The sequence below is a fragment of the Euprymna scolopes genome, chromosome 26, assembly GCF_053919585.1.
Source record: "Euprymna scolopes isolate OS-2025 chromosome 26, ASM5391958v1, whole genome shotgun sequence".
NCBI classification, from domain to species: domain Eukaryota; kingdom Metazoa; phylum Mollusca; class Cephalopoda; order Sepiida; family Sepiolidae; genus Euprymna; species Euprymna scolopes.
The window spans coordinates 106,804,767-106,825,994 of record NC_136507.1 but is presented as its reverse complement, the minus strand read 5'-3'; the positions used below and the strand labels follow the sequence as shown (position 1 = coordinate 106,825,994).

General features: G+C 34.7%; 1 protein-coding gene across 5 annotated transcripts in view; it reads right to left on the bottom strand.

Annotated features, from left to right (window-relative positions):
* Positions 1-21,228, bottom strand: part of LOC145248351 (uncharacterized) — a 106,091-nt gene that overhangs the window by 32,324 nt on the left and 52,539 nt on the right. For 4 of the 5 annotated variants that reach the window (XM_080110267.1, XM_080110269.1, XM_080110268.1 and 1 more), the window contains 6 exons: positions 12,400-12,745; positions 8,968-9,031; positions 8,220-8,311; positions 6,890-7,061; positions 5,379-5,529; positions 371-433 (listed from right to left, as the gene is read on the bottom strand). In XM_080110267.1, coding sequence (XP_079966393.1) covers positions 371-433; positions 5,379-5,529; positions 6,890-7,061; positions 8,220-8,311; positions 8,968-9,031; positions 12,400-12,491 — 634 coding nt within the window. In that variant the 5' untranslated portion in view covers positions 12,492-12,745. The remainder of the gene's footprint in view (positions 1-370; positions 434-5,378; positions 5,530-6,889; positions 7,062-8,219; positions 8,312-8,967; positions 9,032-12,399; positions 12,746-21,228) is intronic. The other variant, XM_080110271.1, reaches the window with a different exon arrangement.

Below are 21,228 nucleotides of genomic sequence, written 5' to 3'. Positions count from 1 at the left end.
CTTTGTTTATTTTTTTAAATGTAATGACACATTACTTTCAAATAAATTAAAACAGTCAATTAAGTATATTTTGAGAAGTATGAATTTTCTTTTCTTTTTTAATAAGTTTAAATTAATTTAATTCAATAAATATTCCGGTAATTAATGTTTTCTTCTGTGCTAGTTCTCTAATTTAATGTAAATATAAAATTTTGCTGAAAATCATTAAAATTCTGGATGCCGCCGCCCTTTCTGATGTAGAACTCTTCCATAACTGAAAACAAATAATTATCAGTGCCCTTTTTTTCTTTATCTTTTTTTTTTTTTAAGATTTTCCAAAAATAAATTTATTTCTGCAAAAGATATATATTTTTTCTTCTCATAAACTTACACCGTTTTCTATATGCAAAAGGTAAAGCTCTTTCCAAGGATCGTTCTCTCAATTTGTTGGTATCTGGAAAAAAACAATTTAATACAAAATTGTACTAGTCACGGAACACACACATGCAATGACAACAAAAGAAGAAAAAAAAGACCGCAATGTCAACTGGTACAAATGGTAAAGGTCACATATAATGTTCTAATTGCTCCCACCTTCTCCATCTCTCTTTACTTGAATTAAATTGGTATTAAGGAACACTCTAATTAGCTCCCTTTTACTGAAACTCTTTAATTCATGTGCTACTAAAGTCTGTCTTAATTTTCTCAGCTATTTTTACAATAACTCTTTCATGCACCTCACCCTCAGAAGATTATATAAGTATAGATAAAAAGTATACATAAAAAAAACACAAGATAATATGAATTCTGTATATTTTAGTCTGAGGATGCCATGATTTGAAACGTAGATGATGCGGTGTAGCTTAATTGCCATATATTTTCATAACTTACTGCATAGATCTACTATTGAATACTTTTGAAGTAAATACTGATAATTGTATTCACTTCAAGGGTGTTCAATAGGCGAGTAGATCTATGTACTAAGTTGTGAAAATATATGGCAATTAAGCTACACCGCATCATCTACGTTTCAAATCAGGGCATTGGCAGACTAGAATACACAGAATTCATATTACCTTGTGTTTTTTTATATATACTTTTGATATATATCTTTTATATATACTTTTTATATATATCTTTTATATATAAATGTAGTGCTTACTTTAAGATAGGTGCAAAAAATTAAGAAAAATAAATAAAACATGTTAAAATAGGATCAACTTTTAATAGTAAAAAAAAACAACAGTAAATGAAGGCACGTTTCCTATACAAAACAGAACACTACAACAGGAAATAGAAGTAGCCGAACCTTGTCTGAGACGAGAGTGTCGATTGGATGATGAACACAAAAGCCTGTGGGCAGTAGTAACAATGAATCTGATTGGTTAGCTAGTTAAACAAAACATTATGTGTGTGTGTATATATATATATATATATATATATATATATATAAATACAAAGTAACACAAATTCCATGCATTTTAGCCTGACAATCCCCTACAGAGAGGAAGATTCTATGTAGCTTAATTGCCGTATATTTTCATAAATGACTACATATGTACGTATGTATACTAGAGGAGCGACTGGCATTGCCCTATCATAAGATATGCTTAAATATGATATTTTAATTCATGCAGATTTTGTATTTATTATTAAAGAACCAATTCTCTCTTGATTATTATAGTGTACCCAATATTTAGTAGTGATCCCCCGCCCCTGGCGTGACCGGGTCGTAACATAAAATATGCTTAAATATATTTTTATTCATGCAGATTTCATATTTATTATTAAAGAACCAATACTCCATTGATTATTATATTGTACCTAATATATAGTTGTGATTTCAAAAGTTTAAAAAGATAAAATATGACTTGGGTGCCATCAGCTAGAATTAAAACCAAAACATAACATTCCAGCCTTAGTTGTTAAGTTTGAAAAGTTTGCAAGAAATGACGTCATGATGTTAAAATATGAGACAATGACAAATAAATTCCAACTTTTCATATAAAAACATACGAGGTGTATTAAATAAGTTTCCAGAATTTTTTTCGTTTTAGCACTTTTATTGATACTACACACATTAAACTCCAGTCCCCTTCAAAGTAATCTCCTCCGGTTGCAATGCACTTGTTGTACTGTACCAACAACTTCTTGAAAGTTTTTTTATATGAATGTATCGATGACCCTCATCACAACTTCTTTCATCTCCTTGTCACATAACGACAGCCTCTAAGGTTTTTTTTGAGCTTAAAGGAATAACCAAAAGTCACAGGGAGCAAGGCCTGGACTATAGGGAGGGTGAGGAACTGTCTTGGTGCCTATCTTGGTCAAATTGTCTGTGACAAGAACGGAGTTATTATCTTGGTGGAAATGCCACTGACCCGATTTGAAAAGTGCTGGCTTCTTCTGACGGAATCTTTTCCTGAATTCCCTTAAAACCTCAACATAATATTCCTTGTTGAATGTATGTCCAGTGGGAACCTAGTACAAGTAGATCATGCCTGTGCTGTCAAAAAAAAAAAAGCGATCATCATAAGTTTCTGGGAGGATTTGCTCTGTCTGGCCTTAAGCAGTAGATCCAGCTTTCATCGCAAATCACCAGAGCATCAAGAACTGCGGAATCTGAATTGATCAGCTTGACCATCTTCCTGTTATCATGACAACATCTTTTCTTTTGTTCTTCTCTGAGCACTCTTGGGACAAACTTTGCTCAAATCTTCTACATCTTCAGTTCCTCGCAAATAATTGTGCATACAGTTCCCACACCAACATCAAACTGTGCACTTATTGCCTCTATAGACACACAACATTCTTATCCATGAAATTTTTTCTTTGGCCAATCAACTTTGGTGAATGTTATTACATATCGTTCTTCTAAAGTGTCCTCACGTCCAGACTGCATTTTTGAAATTTACCAGCTGTGACAATCAGGCTTTAATAGGATGTATTCCAATTCCTGCTGTAGCTGTTCATTTGAACATGAAATCATAAAAATTGTTCAATCATCTCATAAGATATATAGCAATAACATACTGTATTTTCAAGAGTCTATGATAATTTTAAATGCCTGTACAAAAAAAAGCTTGGGAACTTATTGAAGGCCTCTCATATATATATATATATATATATATATATATATATATATATATATATATATATATGCCACACACAATATGGTCATCTTCAAATCCAATATAAACAAATGCTAGTTGATGTGTAGATTAATTTTTTTGTTAAGCAAATGTTTTGTAACGATAATAATCCATGAACAATCGTTTCTATTTTACTTATCGATGGTACACTCACAGATACTACCACTCACTTGGGTCGAAGTGGACCTGAAAATAATGGTAACAGTGCAACACACAATCCGAGAGAAAATTATATGGTAGTTATTTAGATTTTGTTATTCCTTTCTTTGTGGTGATGAACTTCACATTGTCCGAGCGATGTTGAGTTATGGAACCACTAAAATACAGTTGATTTCCCCTCTACATCTGAGATAAGTTGTATATGGCTATATATGGGTTATATGGCAGCAAATTCTAGACTCTCACCCAGTCTCCTGTTTATCGACTACAGATTCATGATTACATGGATTTGCAATGTCAAATCCAACTTACAAGGAAAGACGTTCAATAAGTAATGCCCCTGATCCACTTCCAGCTGTCTGATCTAACTGAAAATTTGCATGTGCAATAATTTATATCTCTACGGGTTATGTAGCAAATTACAGCTTTGAGTTAATTGTGGTTTCTGATTTACAGGTGTTTGGACTGAGTCAGGTGTAAAATCTCACCCGATCACCTGTTTCTTGACTACAACGCAATGACAGACTTATGATCAGATGGATACGCAGTATAAAATCTGACCGACCCTAACACATGAGGTCAGCAAATTTATTGAAATAACTGCATTTGGCCAGGATAATGATTATCCTAAGGATGAATCGGTTATGCTGATACAGTCATGTGGAGTATTTACCTTCTTGGATAAACCATTGCAGGAGCATGAATACCGTAAATCGCAGGAAGGTTGACTGACGAAGGAAAACTTGAAAGCAATTGAATAGAAATAGTGGAATTTGGAGACAACTGACTTGCTGAACGATGAGGATTGGAAAGTGAGTTTGCGAAATATGAAAATTAACATTAATAGAAAATGATTGATTCTACCCAGAAATGCTGGTATAGTCGTGTGGACTTCATGTGGAATTTCGATGCAATTAACTTGCTAAACCATGAGAACTGGAGAGCAAGTTTCAAAATCTGGAAAAGTAAAATTCTACCCAGAAATGAGTTTTTCTTCTCCTTTTTCTTCTTCATGTATCAGATGTGTTTTCACATCAATGATCATGGCTTTCCAGTCGCTTCTGCATTCGGTCAGGTTCAGATGAGATCTATGGTTGTGCATTTAACGATCTTGTCCAGACATGTCTTCAAGATTCTGATTTATCCAGAATGCATAAATGTCTTATAAAAAAAACAAAACTAAACTTCTTTCCTTTAACCACATACAAGGAACCTCCTCAACCATCGATTGCTATGACGAATAACACCCGACCTGAGAGCTCATCATTCAAACTCCTCGGCTTAATATTCACAGGCAACAAGAGTTGGAACAAATCCATTGAGGATATTGTCAAGGCTCCTGCAAAGAAAATGGGCTCCCTCTACTGTGCTAGAAAATTACTCACACCTGAGGGCATCCTATATCTCTACAAAGACACAAAATTCGCCCATGCATGGAGTATTGTTGCTACATCAGGGCAAGTGCATCTACCACTTGTCTCTCATTCTTAGACTTTAAAAAAGTTTCGAATCTTATAGTCCTGCACAATCAAGTAAACTTTAACGTATGACTCATCACCAAAATGTTGCATCCTTGTGCCTATTTTACAAGTATTTTATTAGAATGTACTCTGATGAACTACTAGCACTTGTGCCCCCTCAACATAAATACCCCGATTAACCTGACAAGAAGCTAAATTCCCCCTTCCCTCTCACTTTTGAAGTCTCTAGATGTTGGAAAGTCTTTTATTTTAATAGTTTATTCCTTTGAATGGATACATTTTGGAATTCCCTTCTTGTTTCCCTGACTGCACTTACTTCCAAATGTTGAAATGTACTGTGAACAGACATGTTGCTGCTCAACTCCCCACAGTCTCCTATTAAATACTTATGTCCAAGTGGCAATATGGCTTCTTTGGGATGAAAATGCATCAAAATAAAAATAACAATTTTTTAAAAAGTTATTGTCGTTGTGCAAATACGTAATACTACATAATGGGCAACAGCAGATTATAAGCAAAAAGCAAAAAAAAAAAAGTCGACAAGAACTCCACAGCATTGTCATGCAGTTCATCATGCATTCAAGATATAAAGCATGCCCTAACTCACCTTCACTCTGATTGCTGAAGAAACCCTCGAATATCATAAAGTTATTCGCTTGAGGTATGGAATGACTAAGGTCGTAGTGTTTCTTCAGGAAAGAGCTGAATTTCAAAGAAGGCCGGTCAATGGCCAACTGGGCCGGTTCCACATTTTCAGTCTGCAAAGAAATTGGAAAGCTGTCTTTTATTATTATTATACTAAATCTGAGTCAATCAACATTTTAAAAATCGCTAAGAAATAATTTTTGTTATAAAATAAAAACTACTTGATCAATTTATGTGATTTTTGGAATATGATATGTTCAGTTCGTCACAATTCTCAATTTTTGTTTTTTAATATAGAAAGAATTCTGGACAATAACCGAAATAAATAACTTTTCACTAACATTCATATCCCCCTCTTATTTTTTCAAATGCATTTGTGTAAAATACATTTTTTTTATTTGTATTTACCTTTTATTTTGTTCTACACAAAGTTTCTGGCAAATATTAAAAAACTTGCCATCTAACCCTAACTCCAACATTATAGTGGCCTGACAATAATTATAGCCAGCATTTCAAACTCCACAATGTAGGGGAGAACTTTAATACCTACTAGACACTCCTCGGGTGTTTAAGGTCTCTCTTTACACGGAGATTTGTCAGGACAACCTGGCATGAGGATAGTTTGCCCTACGAGTAAATCCTGACTAAATATTCAAAATCACATTTCGTATTTACGACCCAAATAATACCTCCTCAGTATGGCTAACCCACATTGGCCCACCTTCCCCATGTTACCTCAATTTAAAACGCACAAAGCTGGATACTCCACCAGAGTAGATGTATTCTTGTCCTAGAATCTAATAAGACCAAAAGACAAAAAAAATAAATAAAGATATACTATAACGTTTTAAAAATAATGTTCTCAATTTCTTTACTAACTCAACGTTTAAGAGATAAAGGAGAACTTTAATGAAACATTTGAATACCTATGAGGTTGTCAAGAAAGGTCTTGCGGAATTTTTAATTTTGATTTCAAATTATATTTTCAAATAAGTTTTCGTTATAATATCTTTACTTTATATATCATTTTAAAGAGTTTTTTCCGCTCTATCTAATCGTTCAAATTACAATCATTTGAAAACAATTATTTTTTCTTTTCAGAATGTTGAATACAAGATAGAAAAAAAGGCAAATTTGCCCAATTTTTTTATCGTAGTGGTCGGCCATCGGATGTTGACAACGATCAATCAAGAGCCTTAGTTAAAGCCAATCCATGCACAACTATTTGAGAACTTGCTTCTGAATTAAATGTAACGTATACAACGATTTCCAACCACTTGAGGGATTTGAAAGACAAGAAAACTTGATAAATGGGTGCCTCGTGAATAGAACGACAATCAAAAGAAATGTTATGAAGTGTCATCTTCCCTTCTTTTATGCAACAATGATGAGGATAATTTGTATGAATGAATACAAATTATCCTCATCACAAGATTTCAGAATATTTCCGAAGCAGAAATGAAGGCCACTCACCTTCAACATGTAGTCGTAAAGTCTTTTGCCATAGCCCTGTCTCTGGTAAGATTCACTGATGTAGAAATCTAAAACGCACAGCGGTTCCCTCTCGTGCATTTCACCTTTCAAGTCATATACGTAGAGTTTCTTGAAACCAATCTTCAGATAACCGATTATTAATCCATAACCTCTGCAAAAACAAAACAGTGGCACGAAAAAATGTTAAAACACGCAAAACAATGAAATGCCACGGAATATTTGATATATTAGATTGTGAAGTGTCAATCGACAGATATGAAATGATCTCATTACTCAAAAAAGATTGCTAAAGAGTAGCACAATACTAAATGCTAATTTCTGCTATTTTGTATAATGTTCCGGACAGTTGGAGTAGTTGGTTTGGATGTGAAATCAAAAAGAGTCATATCCTCTTCTTCCTGGATTTTACTTCCTTATTCAATGGAGTTTCACCGTATCGTTTTATTCATTTTTTTCCCTTGTTTCTGCTTTCATAATCATTATGAAACTTTATAAACTTTCACAAACCGTTAAAAACTTTTTTATGCAAATATGATTTAATTCATATTTGTCGTTTTTTTTAATGCATTAATCCGTAAAATTTATTGTAAATTTTATAAACTACTTTCCTCTGATGTCTTTCAAGTTTATCTGTACCCTTTGTTGGATAATTAAAAATTTTGTATACAGTACCTTCTTTACAGGTTTTTAATGTCTTTTTGAGAATTTGAATTAATTTTCAATAACATTTGTCTATTATATATATATATATATATATATATCGTTAGAGTTTGTATTTATTTCACACTCATAGTATTTCATGCATATGTTCATGTAGTATGTCTTATACATGTTTCGTTGAATAGCAGAAATTCACCAAACAACCCATCAGACACAAATATGTGTTCCTGGAAAAAGCCGTTGGAATATTTATATATATATACATGTGTGTGCGTGTGTGTGTTTACTGAATACTGGGAATAAATATTTCAGAAACGACAAATTCATGATTTATTGAGTTATTCAACCATTTCTTTGTTAAGTGAAATTTTTCCAAATTCATTAACTGAAAATTTTTAAATAAAAAATGAAATCAATAAAAAATAGAGACAATGGAGGAGAGAGAAGAATAGGCAAGGACAGTAAGAGAGACATATGGGGAGGAGAGGGAGAGAGGAAAGAGGCACAGAGAGAGGGGGGGAGGAGACAGTGAGAGGGAGGAAGAGGAGGCAGAAATGGAGAGAGCAACAAAGAGATAATAGAGAAGCAAAAATAGAAACAGATAGAAATGGAGACAGGAGGAGGAGGAGGAGGATAGAGTTGTACGAACCCATTTGCTTCAGAATCTTTAATTAAATACATGAAATGATCAGATGCGGCCAATTTGCTGCTGCTCGTTACTGCTGCATGCAGATGCTGAGCCTAGACAAAACAAAAAAGACAAAAACGATTAAAAGAAAATAACTTAGATGTTAAATACAGTATGTATCAGGCATTTTGATCTATTTGGGGGGGAGGGGGGTTTAGTAGTTAGACCAATGAATACCATTGCAGCTAATATTGTTATGAACAGCTGACGTAATGGTAAAATAGTAACATGTGTTTAATCAAAAGATATTATCTGCTGAAATTAAATAACCCAAAAACAGTTGCTTTACGATAAAAACAAAACAATTAAACCTCAGTTTGCTTTTCAAAATATTCTTGTAAATTCTTTTCAGAAAACTAATCAGCAAAAAACAATATCAAAATCACTGCTGCGCTCAAAATAGGAGAACAATATTGAATTCCTGACTACCCCCCCCAAGATCTCCTACGTCTTAGGGAGGAGGATACTTTTATCCAGGCACACGCGTAAATTCTCTCCCATCCTTCTCAGCAACGAGTCAAAACTCAAATATATGCAACAAATTTTGTTCAGATTTTATTTTTTCCATTCATCATTTCCAATCCTCTCATAATATTATTCATCATTCAACTGAGAATTAATCCATATCATTCACTTTTATTCTTGAGCGGCTTTTGGCCTTGTGACTCATAATAAAAAAAAGCAAAAAACATAACACTCAGTTGCTTACCTTCGCTGAAGCATTTCCTAACCTGTCAAGTAAAACATTTATTTCTTTTTTGCATTCGTCGTGTCTGAAAAGACGAGAGAAAATAAAATAAATCCAATGACAAGTAGGATCAGATTTTTGTATTTATGCAGAGAACGACCTGTTTTTTTTTTTTTTGTAAATATTGCATCGGCATATTCCGACAGCTTATGTAAACCGCTGGAATAAGACAAAAGGTTCGACCAATGCAGCAGACGACAGTTAATAAATTGGAAGAAGATATTTGTTTTAATCGTGCAAAAATTTAAATCATTAAAAATTAAAATCATTTTAATAAAACCGTCACGATTAATCTAGTGGGTTCGTAGATTTTGCTACAGTTGCCGGAAAAAGTTCTTCCAGTTTGCTAGGTAATTGATTGAAAACAGTATCACTTTGTTTGCATATGATTTTTTTCTTGATTATAGAAAAAAAAAGAAGAAAACAACTACTGTTATTTTTGTGGGAAAAAGAACAAAATAATCCGACTCGAGTGTGTGTGTTTTTTTCAGCTCTAAATAATTTATCTGACTGAAATACATTTTTCAGTCACGTAAATCTAATATCTAAACGGCTATATGTCTGTCTGCCTGTGTGTCCGTCTGTCTCCATATTTTCAAACTCTATCTCTTCCGAAACTAAAAGTTGCAGAGTGGTGCCGCAAATGATTGGATTTTTATGGACCGTTTTTTATGGATCTTTAGCCGTTTAAAATAGTTTTTAAAATGTCAAAAAAGGGTCAAAATTGATAAAAAATCGTTATACATTTTGTCCATTCATCTTAGTTTATTTTTAATCAGTGCATGTGCGTGTCACATTAGTACAGTGGTAACGTCACCAACTTTAAATGCTACAGTTTTGCTTTCAGTTTCGATTCTAGCTGATGGCACCTAAATACTTTTTTTTTTTTTTTACTTTTGAAATTACGACTATAATAATATATACGGAATCTGGACAAATTAAAATATCATATTTAAGCGAATTTTACTCCTGGGCAAAACCAGCCCCCCCCCCCATACACACATTCTCAGTTATAAATAATTTTTGAAAAAGGTATTTTTGACAGGATTCAGTGTAATTTAATGTCTTATTTCAAAGACAGTAAATTCACTGAAATGGATTCAACAATTAATAAAGAAATACATAAAATTTGTCGGATTTAGATATTTGTACTTATTGTTTTATATTGTAAAAAATTTATTTTATTTAAATATATTTATGGCATTGAGTTTTTAACGGATAGTGAGATATAACTTCATATTATTTGAATTACGCAGTTGATGCAACCTTCGACCTTCTTCAGGTGCATCTTGTCGAACTCGGGATTCTACCGAGTCGTGGGTGATAGAACAAGATCATGCTACCTCCACGGATAAAATAAATGGTTCGACTCCAAATTCCGTGCAGATTCCCAAGTTTGACAGAAACAGGATACACCTGAAAAAGTTGGAGGTTACATCGACTAAAATGCAGTGCAAATAACACTCAAGATGAGAACAGAAGTCTGAAGAATCCAAATGATATAAATTATCAATCCTCATCTCAAAAATTCAGAAACAGATTTTTTTTTACAAACAAAATTTACATTGAAATGTGAAATCTATGACTTCGGTTATTTCAAAGGTTGAGTGACACAAAGATGTAGGAACAAGGTAGAATTCCATCTCTTAGATGCAATAAGATAATACGTTCTACATCTTGAAGGTCGCGTAGGTCAGTTCAAATTGTTATTGAACTTTGCCAAGATACTTCTTCTGATTAAGTAATTGAAATCTTTGTTAAGTATCCAGCATAAACATACTAAAAACGAATGCAAAAAGACTTATTTCCCTTGCAGCCAAGAAGAGAGAGTTATCTGCCCTTGGATAGAGGTCGGCTCTAGCAGTTTTAAAAGACGTTGAGAGCCTGTCTTTGTTTTATCGTTATTTCCATGGCAGGTGCTCGTCCGAGCTCCAATCTCTCGCCCCCCCCCCTCACCAATCTTTCACGAGAAACACCCGTCTGGCTGAAACTACTGTCAATAATTTTCCCCACTCTTTATCTGTGCCTAAATCCAAACGTAGATTCCATGAGCAAAGCTTCTTTCTTAGAACTGCACGCCAATGGAACTCTCTGCCGCTTGCCTGTTTCCCACCTGACTACAACTTGGATGTCTTCAAGTCCAACATAAACAAACTCTTAACAAACCGCCTCCTTAAGTAAGACACTATCAAACCTCCAATACTAATGATTACTACAATACTATCTCATTGATTACTGTACACGCAATAACCCTTATCCCTGAGTGGCCTTCGGGCCTTGATAAGTGGTGACCCCCATGTAAAAAAAAAAAAACCTGGGACATTATCATTTTGCATCTAACGGCTTCTACATCATCATTTAATCTGTAAAGTTGTTTAATGAATATTTCATTCACTGATTATTTTTAGCAGTTAGCTCGTGCAGAATAGTGGATTTTCAAACAAACACATTTCAGGTGAAAACATTACTATGTACGTATGTGTCGTCTCAGAATTAGTATAAATTACAAAAATTGATAAAAAATGATCAAGTAAAAAAATGTGATACATCCATTTTTTTTACATAAATGCATCCACAATAAGGGTCCAACATTTTGTATTTTAAAATGGTGGATTTTACTTGAAAGCAAGGGAGATAAGTTAGTTTTGTGAGAATGATTGATTGTAATTACCTCCCTGGATTTTGAGAACTCTTCCACATTAAAATATAAAATAAAACTCTAAAATTGATGGATTTTATTTTCACTTGTAATTATTTTTCCACTTTAATCATTTTCGTAATTTTGGGAATTTATGCAATGTTTCTGACAAAGGGAAAAGAACTGCTGTTTTCTGGGTTGGAATATATCCATCTAACACTTTTTTAAAAATTATATTTTCACCCCAAACAAGGCACATTGCCATTTTGATGTAGGGGGCTACTATCAGGGATATAAGTTACAGGGGTACTATGTAGGGAGTTGGGCAGCAAGATGTCGGTTCACATTACACTTGAACTTCTGCATGTCAGTACAGTTGGGGAAGCAGGGAACCAGAAGGGAATTCCAAAGTCTAGCGGTTCTGGGGAAGAAACTACTGGAGTAGAAGGCTCTCTTATATCTCGGGATCTCTACTGTGCAGGAGTGGGATTTAGCTGTTTGTCAGGTTTGTCGGGGGGTATTTACGTCGAGAGGGTACAAGTACTTGCAGTTCGTTGGAACATTCACCATTAAAATACTTGTAAAACAGGCAGAGGGATGCAACATTTCGTCGATGGGACAGAGTCTGAAGCTTATTGTTATTTAGTTTTTGACTTTGAAGTAGTATATATATATTTTTTAATTCCTCACATCAAGTGGCTTCATGCCTTGCCTGAAGCAATTTCCATGGAAAAAAAAAAAGGTAAAATACTTACTCTCTTTGTATAAGGTTCGGCAGTCTGACCTTATTGTCAATCTTGATGATTGGTGCCTTAAAAAAACGATTCAAATCAAATTTATAAGACATTTTGTTTTACTTTTGTTTGCAAAAATACAAATGAATTGATGCGAGATTGTCTTTTTACTTGGTGATGATGATGATGACGGGTTTCCAATGGTGGAGGAAGACTATAAAATTAGTTTTGAAGAATTTGGTAGTTTATCTATGTAAATGGAATTGGTTATCAGGAGTTAATGAGCTGTGAAACATAACCAATGATTTCTGAATAAAAGGCTGTTCTTGTAATATGGTTCCATATCCAAATCTGTTTGCACATATTCCTGAAAGCAGAAAATATACAAAATAAATGAATTGTCAAAATAAAGTAGAAAAGTAAAGCATGTTATAAATTTATTTAATGACAAATTAGAAAAAATATGAAAAACATAATCAAATGATGGTGACCACATTAAGGGTTTTCATTATCAAACGTTTATGTTAAAGAAAGTCCAGCTCAAATATTTCAACCAAGTTGTATAAAAAGATTTGCTTAAATTAGACTATTATAAAAATGGCAGTTAAAGAAAAGTCAAACTCAAATATTTCAACCAAGTTGTATAAAAAGATTTGCTTAAATTAGACTATTATAAAAATGGCAGTTGTCTGTGTTTTAAATAAAAATCCCAATCGCCGGAAAGACCATGCTACTTACTTTTAGAATGTAGAGGGAGTGGGGGGAGGTGGAGAAGAGCTTAAAAATTGAAAAGGAAAAATTGCTATGTAATTTTTGTGGTAGGGGGGGAGGCTTTTGGTGGTGAAGGAAGAATTAAAAAATAGAAAAAGAAGGAAGTGCTACTTTTTTTTTGAGTGTTTGGGAAAAAAAGAAAGTAAGAAAAGTTAACATATTAATCAATTTATTTTAAAAAGTCATAAAAACTAATACAATGATTTTTATTTTTGGCAGAGGTAAGCATAATTGAATCCAATTAAATCTGAGATATATTTTAAAAAATAACATAAAAACAATGTTTTTGTTTGTTTGTTTTTTAATCTAGCCGACATTTAAAATTGAACTTTGACCTAGGATTTACCAGACCTTTTCTCTAACAACTGAGCTTTGGCATAAACTGTAAAATCTAGTTCACAAAAGAATCTATAATTTTGATCTAACGAAATTGCAATATCATTATAGCTAGTGTATTGCGTATGCTAAGCTACCACCTGTATCATAATTTTATTTATAATAACAATAACTCTAAAACGTAATGCAATGCCAATGTTTTTAATTGTGTTGGATTTGTTTATATGAATTTGCAAAAATAGTTTAATATGATTTATTTAAAGAGAAAACTTAAAATTCTGAATTTTTGAGATCACGGTTGATCAGTCTATTGTCCTCATCTCTTATTTAATAATTGACAAGGATGGAAGATGAAGCTCAGACAACTCAAAGATGCAGTAGATATGCTAAGAAAATAAAATAAAATACATATGCTAAGAAAATAAAATTACTAAAACAGACCAAGCCTAAAAGATTAGTAACATTTGGGAGGCTCTAATTGTAGAAAAAACAAAAACTTTGTAAACCTTTAAAATTTCGGCAATGGAAGGGTTGGTTGGTTGGTTGTTTTTGTTTTACAGCATATCAACCCTTTTTGGGTTATTTAATGCCGAATCCAAAGATTTTGAAGAAAAATTTTTTTAATAGAATATATTTGTTGTTTTCACGTTGGTTTCTATTTAACCCATAGTTGGGACCCTAACAGGTACTACCACTCCGGGCCAGAGTGGACCTGGGAGCAATGGTAATTAAAGGGTGGCTCCACACTCCCCAAAGCCATCAAGCTGGGGCCTCACCACTGGATATAGTTTAAGGTCATATCCAGGACCCCCATTGAGGGACTTTTACCCTCTGCAGAGGGGCAGTCGGCGTATTCTAATGCCCCACCGACAGGGCCACAATGGAAGGGAGATAATGCCCTGTAGATCTTTATTAGAGCTGCCTCTTGTTTGTCAACCAATTTTTTTTTTCACAAATATGAAACTATAGCCATAAAATAGAGACTAACTACGAAAATGTCCATGGAGCCAGTATATTTCTCTTTTCTTTTCCAAAACAACAACCAACATGCCTGAAGACGGCCGAAGGACAATCCGACCGAAACGTTGCACAAATAACACTCAAGATGAGAACAATAGTCCAATCAATACAAGTAATATAACGAAAACTTTTATTCTGCCAAAGTTGAATTTTCGTTTTAATTTTCTTATTTTCTGAGTGCAGCAAGATATCAATGCATATAAAGGGCCGCTGCAAGAAAGGTGGGCTCTCTCTACCGTGCTAGAAAACTACTAACACCCGAAAGTATCCTGTACCTCTATAAGGCCACCATTCGCCCATGTATGGAGTATTGCTGCCACATCTGGGCTGGTGCATCTGCTACTAGTCTCTCGCTCCTTGACAAGGTTCAAAAGAGAGTCGCAAATCTGATAGGCCCTGAACTGGCATCTAAGCTTCAGCCTCTGTCCCATCGACGAAATGTTGCATCCCTCTGCCTGTTCTACAAGTATTTTAGTGGTGAATGCTCTGATGAACTGCAATCACTTGTGCCCCCACGACGCGAGCACCCTCGACAAACCCGACAGGCTACTAGATCCCACCCCCACACTGTAGAGGTCCCTAGATGTAAAAGATCTTTTTACTCCAATAGTTTCTTCCCCAGAACCGCAAGACTCTGGAATTCCATTCCAGGTCCCTGCTTCCCCAACAGTACTGACGTGCAGAAGTTCAAGTGTAACGTGAACCGACACCTTGCTGCCCAAATCCCTACATAGTACCCCAGTAGTTGTTGCCCCTGATAGTAGCCCCCTACACCAAAGTGGCAATTTGCCTTGTTTGGGGTGAAAATGTAATAAAAAAAAAAAAAAAAAAAAAAATAAAGAAATGTTTGCACGTGAGAAATATTTGCTTATTTATAAACTCTAACAACGAAATGATTGTCATCGTCTGAATGTGTGAAGAAATCTTCACACACACACGAAGATGTTTTATGAAAAAACTTTTAAGATTGACACTATTTTTGGAACAAATTTTTTATAAAATTGATTGGGAAATTTGGTTTAAGAAACTTTTACTTGTTTATGAAACCATTTCTCTAAAAACTTTTTAAAAAATTAATAATGACAAAAAAAAAAAAAAAAAAAAATTTTAATTGATAATGATGAAAAAATATTTTTTGAATTGATAATGACGAAAATTTTTTAAATGATAATGAAAAATAGTTATTTTAATAAATAACGATTCAAAAATATTTTTTTAATTAATAATAACAAGAAATAGTTTGTCTTTTAAATTAATAATGACAAAAAAAAATATTTTTAATCCGGAACATTTTTGTTCTTGTGTTTAAAGGAGGTGGTGTTTGACGAACACAGCTGAGAAGCTGTGATTTAATATACTATTTTGTGCATGAATCCCTTAAGCAGTGTAAACGATTGATGATTCCTTAAAAAACATTAGGACTATTGTGAATTCGTAAAAGCAAATTGAGTTAGCAATTGCAGGAGATTAATTGACTTATTGGCAAAATAATTTTTCCAACAAAAGACTAAACAAATTTTATTTTTATTTTTTTATATAGTTTTAACGGTTAAAAAAGTTCTAAGACACACACCGACGGGAGAGCCCATCATATATCTATAAAAGTGAACGTGTCTGTCTGTGTGTGTCTGTGTACATTTCCCTACGCAATAACTGTCAAGTTTCAATCTACAGACATACAGGGTACTGAGATTTGGGAAAATCTTTGTAATCCATTTTCGGCCAGAAATTTGGCTGTTAAGGAGTCAAAGTTCAACGATTTGACCTTTGAGAACTCTACCAAACTCCTCCGCCAATTTTGGGTATAAACAATTTAAATTTTAGATATAGGTTCCTTGGACATGGATCTAACTTAATAACTTGATTTGAGCCTAAAACAATAAATGTTAAGGGGTCATAATACGGGTCAAAGTTAAAAAAAATTGACCGCTTTTTTTTTGTTTTCTTTTGGTCAACATACACCTCCAAACACCCGGGCAACGCCAGGCTGAAATGCTAGTATATATCGAAATCGATGGGAGAGCCCATCATATATATATATATATATATTATATATATATACTAGCAAAAGTACCCGTTGTTGACTGGATTCAAAAACAGCCTACAGAAAATAGACTCTGATTTATGAAAGTATGATAGGTTATGAAAAGGAAGGGTTGTAAATTTGGGTTGAATTTGGGGGTATCAAAACCAAAGCAAAATATGATGAAAGTAAAAATAAAATAGATAAACTCCATAATTTATTATACTATACCTGTTTACACTGAAACACTTATCACAATATTCGGTGGATCTATATTAAAAAAGATTGTTAAACTTTGTGACATATTTCCATTCTATGGAGGTCAGGTGCGAATGAACACCCCATAATTTTATTATACCATATTTCTTCAAACTGAAACATTATTATCAAAGTATACTTACGCAGATAGATCTGAAAAGTTTTTGCCTATTTCCATTCTATGGAGGCCAGGCGCGAACGCAGACCCCACAATTTTATTATACCATCCCTATTTAAGTTAAAACATACTTATCAAAGTAGTCTTATGTACATCTATATCAAAAACACTTGTAAACGTTTTTTTTAATTTTAAAATTTTTTTATTTCCATACTTTGTGGACCAGGCATGAACGCAGACCCCACAATTTTAAAGAACCACCATTCTGCCAGATCAAACATACCCATTCCTGTGTCTCGATACATCTTCTATCATTATATGTAATCAGGTTTTTAAAATAGTAAACCATATAGGAGCCTATTCATGACCAGACACACACGCACACACATACACACACATTCAGCTTTATAGATATATATATGACGGGCTCTATATATGATTTCGACATATGAGCGTCTCAAAAAAACTAATTTCAATTTTGGTGTTTCAGTCATGATAATAGAATTCCAACGAGATAGAGAGATAAAAAAGGAACAAAGCAAGTTAGGTGTTCATTACCGTACCGTCTTCATTGCAAGACTTTCTATGGATGAATGAAATTAAGAAAACAAAACACCAATACAAATATTTGAGAATATATTTTGATGTAATCAAATGTATGACCTTGTTTTTTTTTTATATAGTAGTCACCACTTATCAAGGCCTGGAAGCCACTCGGGGATAAGAGTTATTGCATGTACAGTAACCAATTGGATAATATCATAGTAATCGTTAGTATTGGAGATTTGATAAAGTGTCTTACTTAGGGGGGCAGTTTATCAGGAATTTGTTTATGTTGGACTTGAAGGTATCCAAGTTGCAGTCAGGTGGGAAACAGGCAAACGGAAGAGAGTTCCACAGGCGTGCACTTCTAAGAAAGAAGCTTTGTTCATGGAATCTACGTTTTGATTTAGGCACAGATAAAGAGTGGGGAAAATTATTGACAGTAGATTCAGCTAGACGAGTGTTTTTTGTGAAAGATTGGCGAGGGGGGACGAGAGATTGGAGCTCAGACGAGCATTTGCCATGGAAATAATGATAAAACAAAGACAGGCTCGCAACGTCTCTTCTGTGGGAGAGAGGTTGCAGGGAAGAGAAAAGGGCATCCCCACTAAGCTATGAAGTTTATTTTGTACTCTGTCAAGGCAGGATAGGCTGTTTTTAGCAGCTCCTGCCCATATGAGGCAGCAGTACTCCATCCTTGGACATACTTGGCTTTTATATAGATAGAGAATTGCATCAGCAGTGAGATATCTTCTGGAGCAGTAGAAGGATCCAACCATTTTCCCAGCGACCTGGGCAACAGACTTGATGTACGTGTTCCATTTCAGATCAGAAGTAAAGGTCAAGCCCAGAAGCTTGTCAAAACATAGAGCCTCCCCAAGATGAGAGCCATCCATTTCAATTGATGCCGGATGGGTATCAGAGCGTTGATGATGTCAAGACAGGAGCTTGGTTTTAGATGCATTAAAAGTAACCAACCACCTCTCCCCCACTGTACCACTCGCTCAAGATCAGAGGAGAGAGAATCAGAGAGAACTTTGTCATTTACGGCCTTTGATGTGTTGCCATAGATGTCAACGAATGATTTAAGTATGTGTTTTGGGAGATCATTGATGTAGATCAGGAAGAGAGTTGGACCCAGGATTGACCACTGAGGGACTCCAGCATTAATACTGTGGGCTTCTGATTTCTGCCCATCAACCACTACTCTTATGAGCCCATCAGAGAGAAATGATTTAATAATTGAGAAAACATTTCCAGTTATTCTGTAGCTGGAAATCTTGTTAAGTAGGCATTTATGCCATACCTTATGTCAAGAGCAATTGCCCTAGAAAAGAAGCCTTTGTCGAGAGATTCACTAATCCTCTTATGAGATATAACCGCTGCACATCTGCTGTAGATCTAGCAGAACGGAAACCATATTGCGTGTCACTAAGAAGGTTATTTCAGAAACAAAAAAAGTCGTTGGAAGTTTTTTAAAAAAAAAAAAGGGAGGGGGCATAGCGTTGTGAAAGAGAGTAAGATTTTTTTTTATAACGTCATATAGCCGTTAATATATTTAAAAAAATATGATGCAATTCATATTCTTCTTGGAACAAATATGTCCGTCATAATTGAAATATGGATGTGTAACTGAAATGAAATGAGTGTTTTTTTTTTTTTTTTTTTTTTTTTACATAGGCATCACCACATTATCAAGGCCCAGAGGCCACTCAAGGATAAGGGTTAAAGAGTGTACAGTAGAAATTGAACAATATAATAATCATTAGTAATGAAAATTTGTTAAATTTGATAACTTATATGGAACGGCTCATCAAGAACTTATTTACTTTAGACTTGAACACAACCATATTGTAGTCAGCCGGAAAGCAGGAAAACGGAAGACAATTCCACAGGCGTGCAGTTCTAAGAAAGAAGCTTTGTTCATGGAATCTACGTTTAGGTTTAGGCACAGATAAAGAGTGGGGGAAATTATTGATAGTGTTTACAACTAGACGAGTGTTTCTTGTGAAAGTTTGGCGAGGGGGGACCATAGATTGAAGCTCAGTTGAACACTTTCCATGAAAATAACGATACATCAGAGACAAACTCGCAACATCTCTTCTGTGAGATGTAGGTTGCAAGGAGGAGAAAAGGACATCTCCTACGAGGCTACGAAGTCTATTTTGAACTCTATCAAGGCAGGACAAGTCCTTTCTAGCAGCTCCTGCCCAGATGTGGCAACAGTATTCCATCCTTGGACGTACCTGACTCTTATATAGATAGAGAATAGCATCAGCAGTGAGATATCTACCGGATCGATAGAAAGATCCCACCATTTTTCCAGCGGCCTTGGTAACAGATTTGATATACGTGTTCCATTTAAGATCAGGAGTAATGGTCAAGCCCAGAAGCTTGTCAAAACTTGAGGCCTCCTGAAGACGAGAGCCATTCATTTCAATTGATGACAAATATGGATTAGAATGTTGATGATGTAAAGAGAGAAGCTTGGTTTTAGATGCATTAAAAGTAACCAGCCACTCCTTTCCCCATTGTACTACGTGCTCAAGATCAGAGGAGAGAGAATTGGAGAGAACTTGGTCGTTTACTGTCTTAGATGTGGTACCATAAATGGTAGTGTCGTCAGCATAAATGTCTACAAATGATGTAAGGATATGATTTGGAAGATCATTAATGTAGATCAGGAAAAGAGTTGGGCCCAGGATGGATCCCTGAGGGACACCGGCATTAATACTGTGAGCTTCTGATTTTTGCCCCTCAACTACTACTCTTATGAACCTATCAGAAAGAAATGATTTAATAATTGAGAAGACTTTTCCAGCTATACCATAGCTAGCGATCTTATGAAGTAAACCTTTATGCCATACCCTATCAAAGGCTTTAGATATGTCAAGAGCAATTGCCCTAGAAAGATTGCCTCCGTCGAGAGATTTGCTAATCCTATGCGATATAACTGTAAGGACATCTGCTGTAGATCTAGCAGAACGGAAACCATATTGAGTGTCACTAAGAAGGTTATTTTTGTTGAGATGGTTGATTACTTCTGTATTTAACACAGATTCTAGCAACTTACTCATGACGCACAGGTGACTTATTGGCCTGTACTGAGAGGGGGATGAGCGATCACCTGAATTCTTAAATACAGGGCATACTGATGAGATTTTCCAGGGAGATGGGAAACTATTCTCCTTAAGACAACGTTTAAACAGTTTTGTAAGTATGGGCGCTAGTTCAGGTTGAAGTTTTTTGAGTACTATAATTGGAATACCGTCAGGGCCAGTTGCTTTACTCGAATCAAGATTTTTGATTAGCTTCACAACATCACGTACAGATATACGTATATCACATAGCATGTTTTCTGATACAGGAGGAAATATTGGGGGTTGGCGGTCTTGGTCGCAAAGGGCAGAATTAGCTGCAAAGTTCTTGACAAAGAGTTTGGCTTTGTCTGATGCTGACGAGATTACCTCAGGTCCATTGATAATAGTTGGGATGGAGCACACGCTTCTGTTCAGGATTCTGTTTGCTATTTGCCAAAACTGGTGGGAACCAAGCCGCTGCTCAGCTACTTTGGACTTAACAGATTGAGCATACAACTCTCTTGAGTGTATTTTTGTTGTGCAATTTATTGACTGATTATATGAATTAATTATTATAGGTGGTGTTTTCTATTGTGTGAGAGTTAATCCATGTCTAAAATTAAATTATGTTCTTTTAATAAAAGTTTACTTATTAATGGCGATACATTATAGAAATCTCTACGTCGTTTGATTGTGCTTGA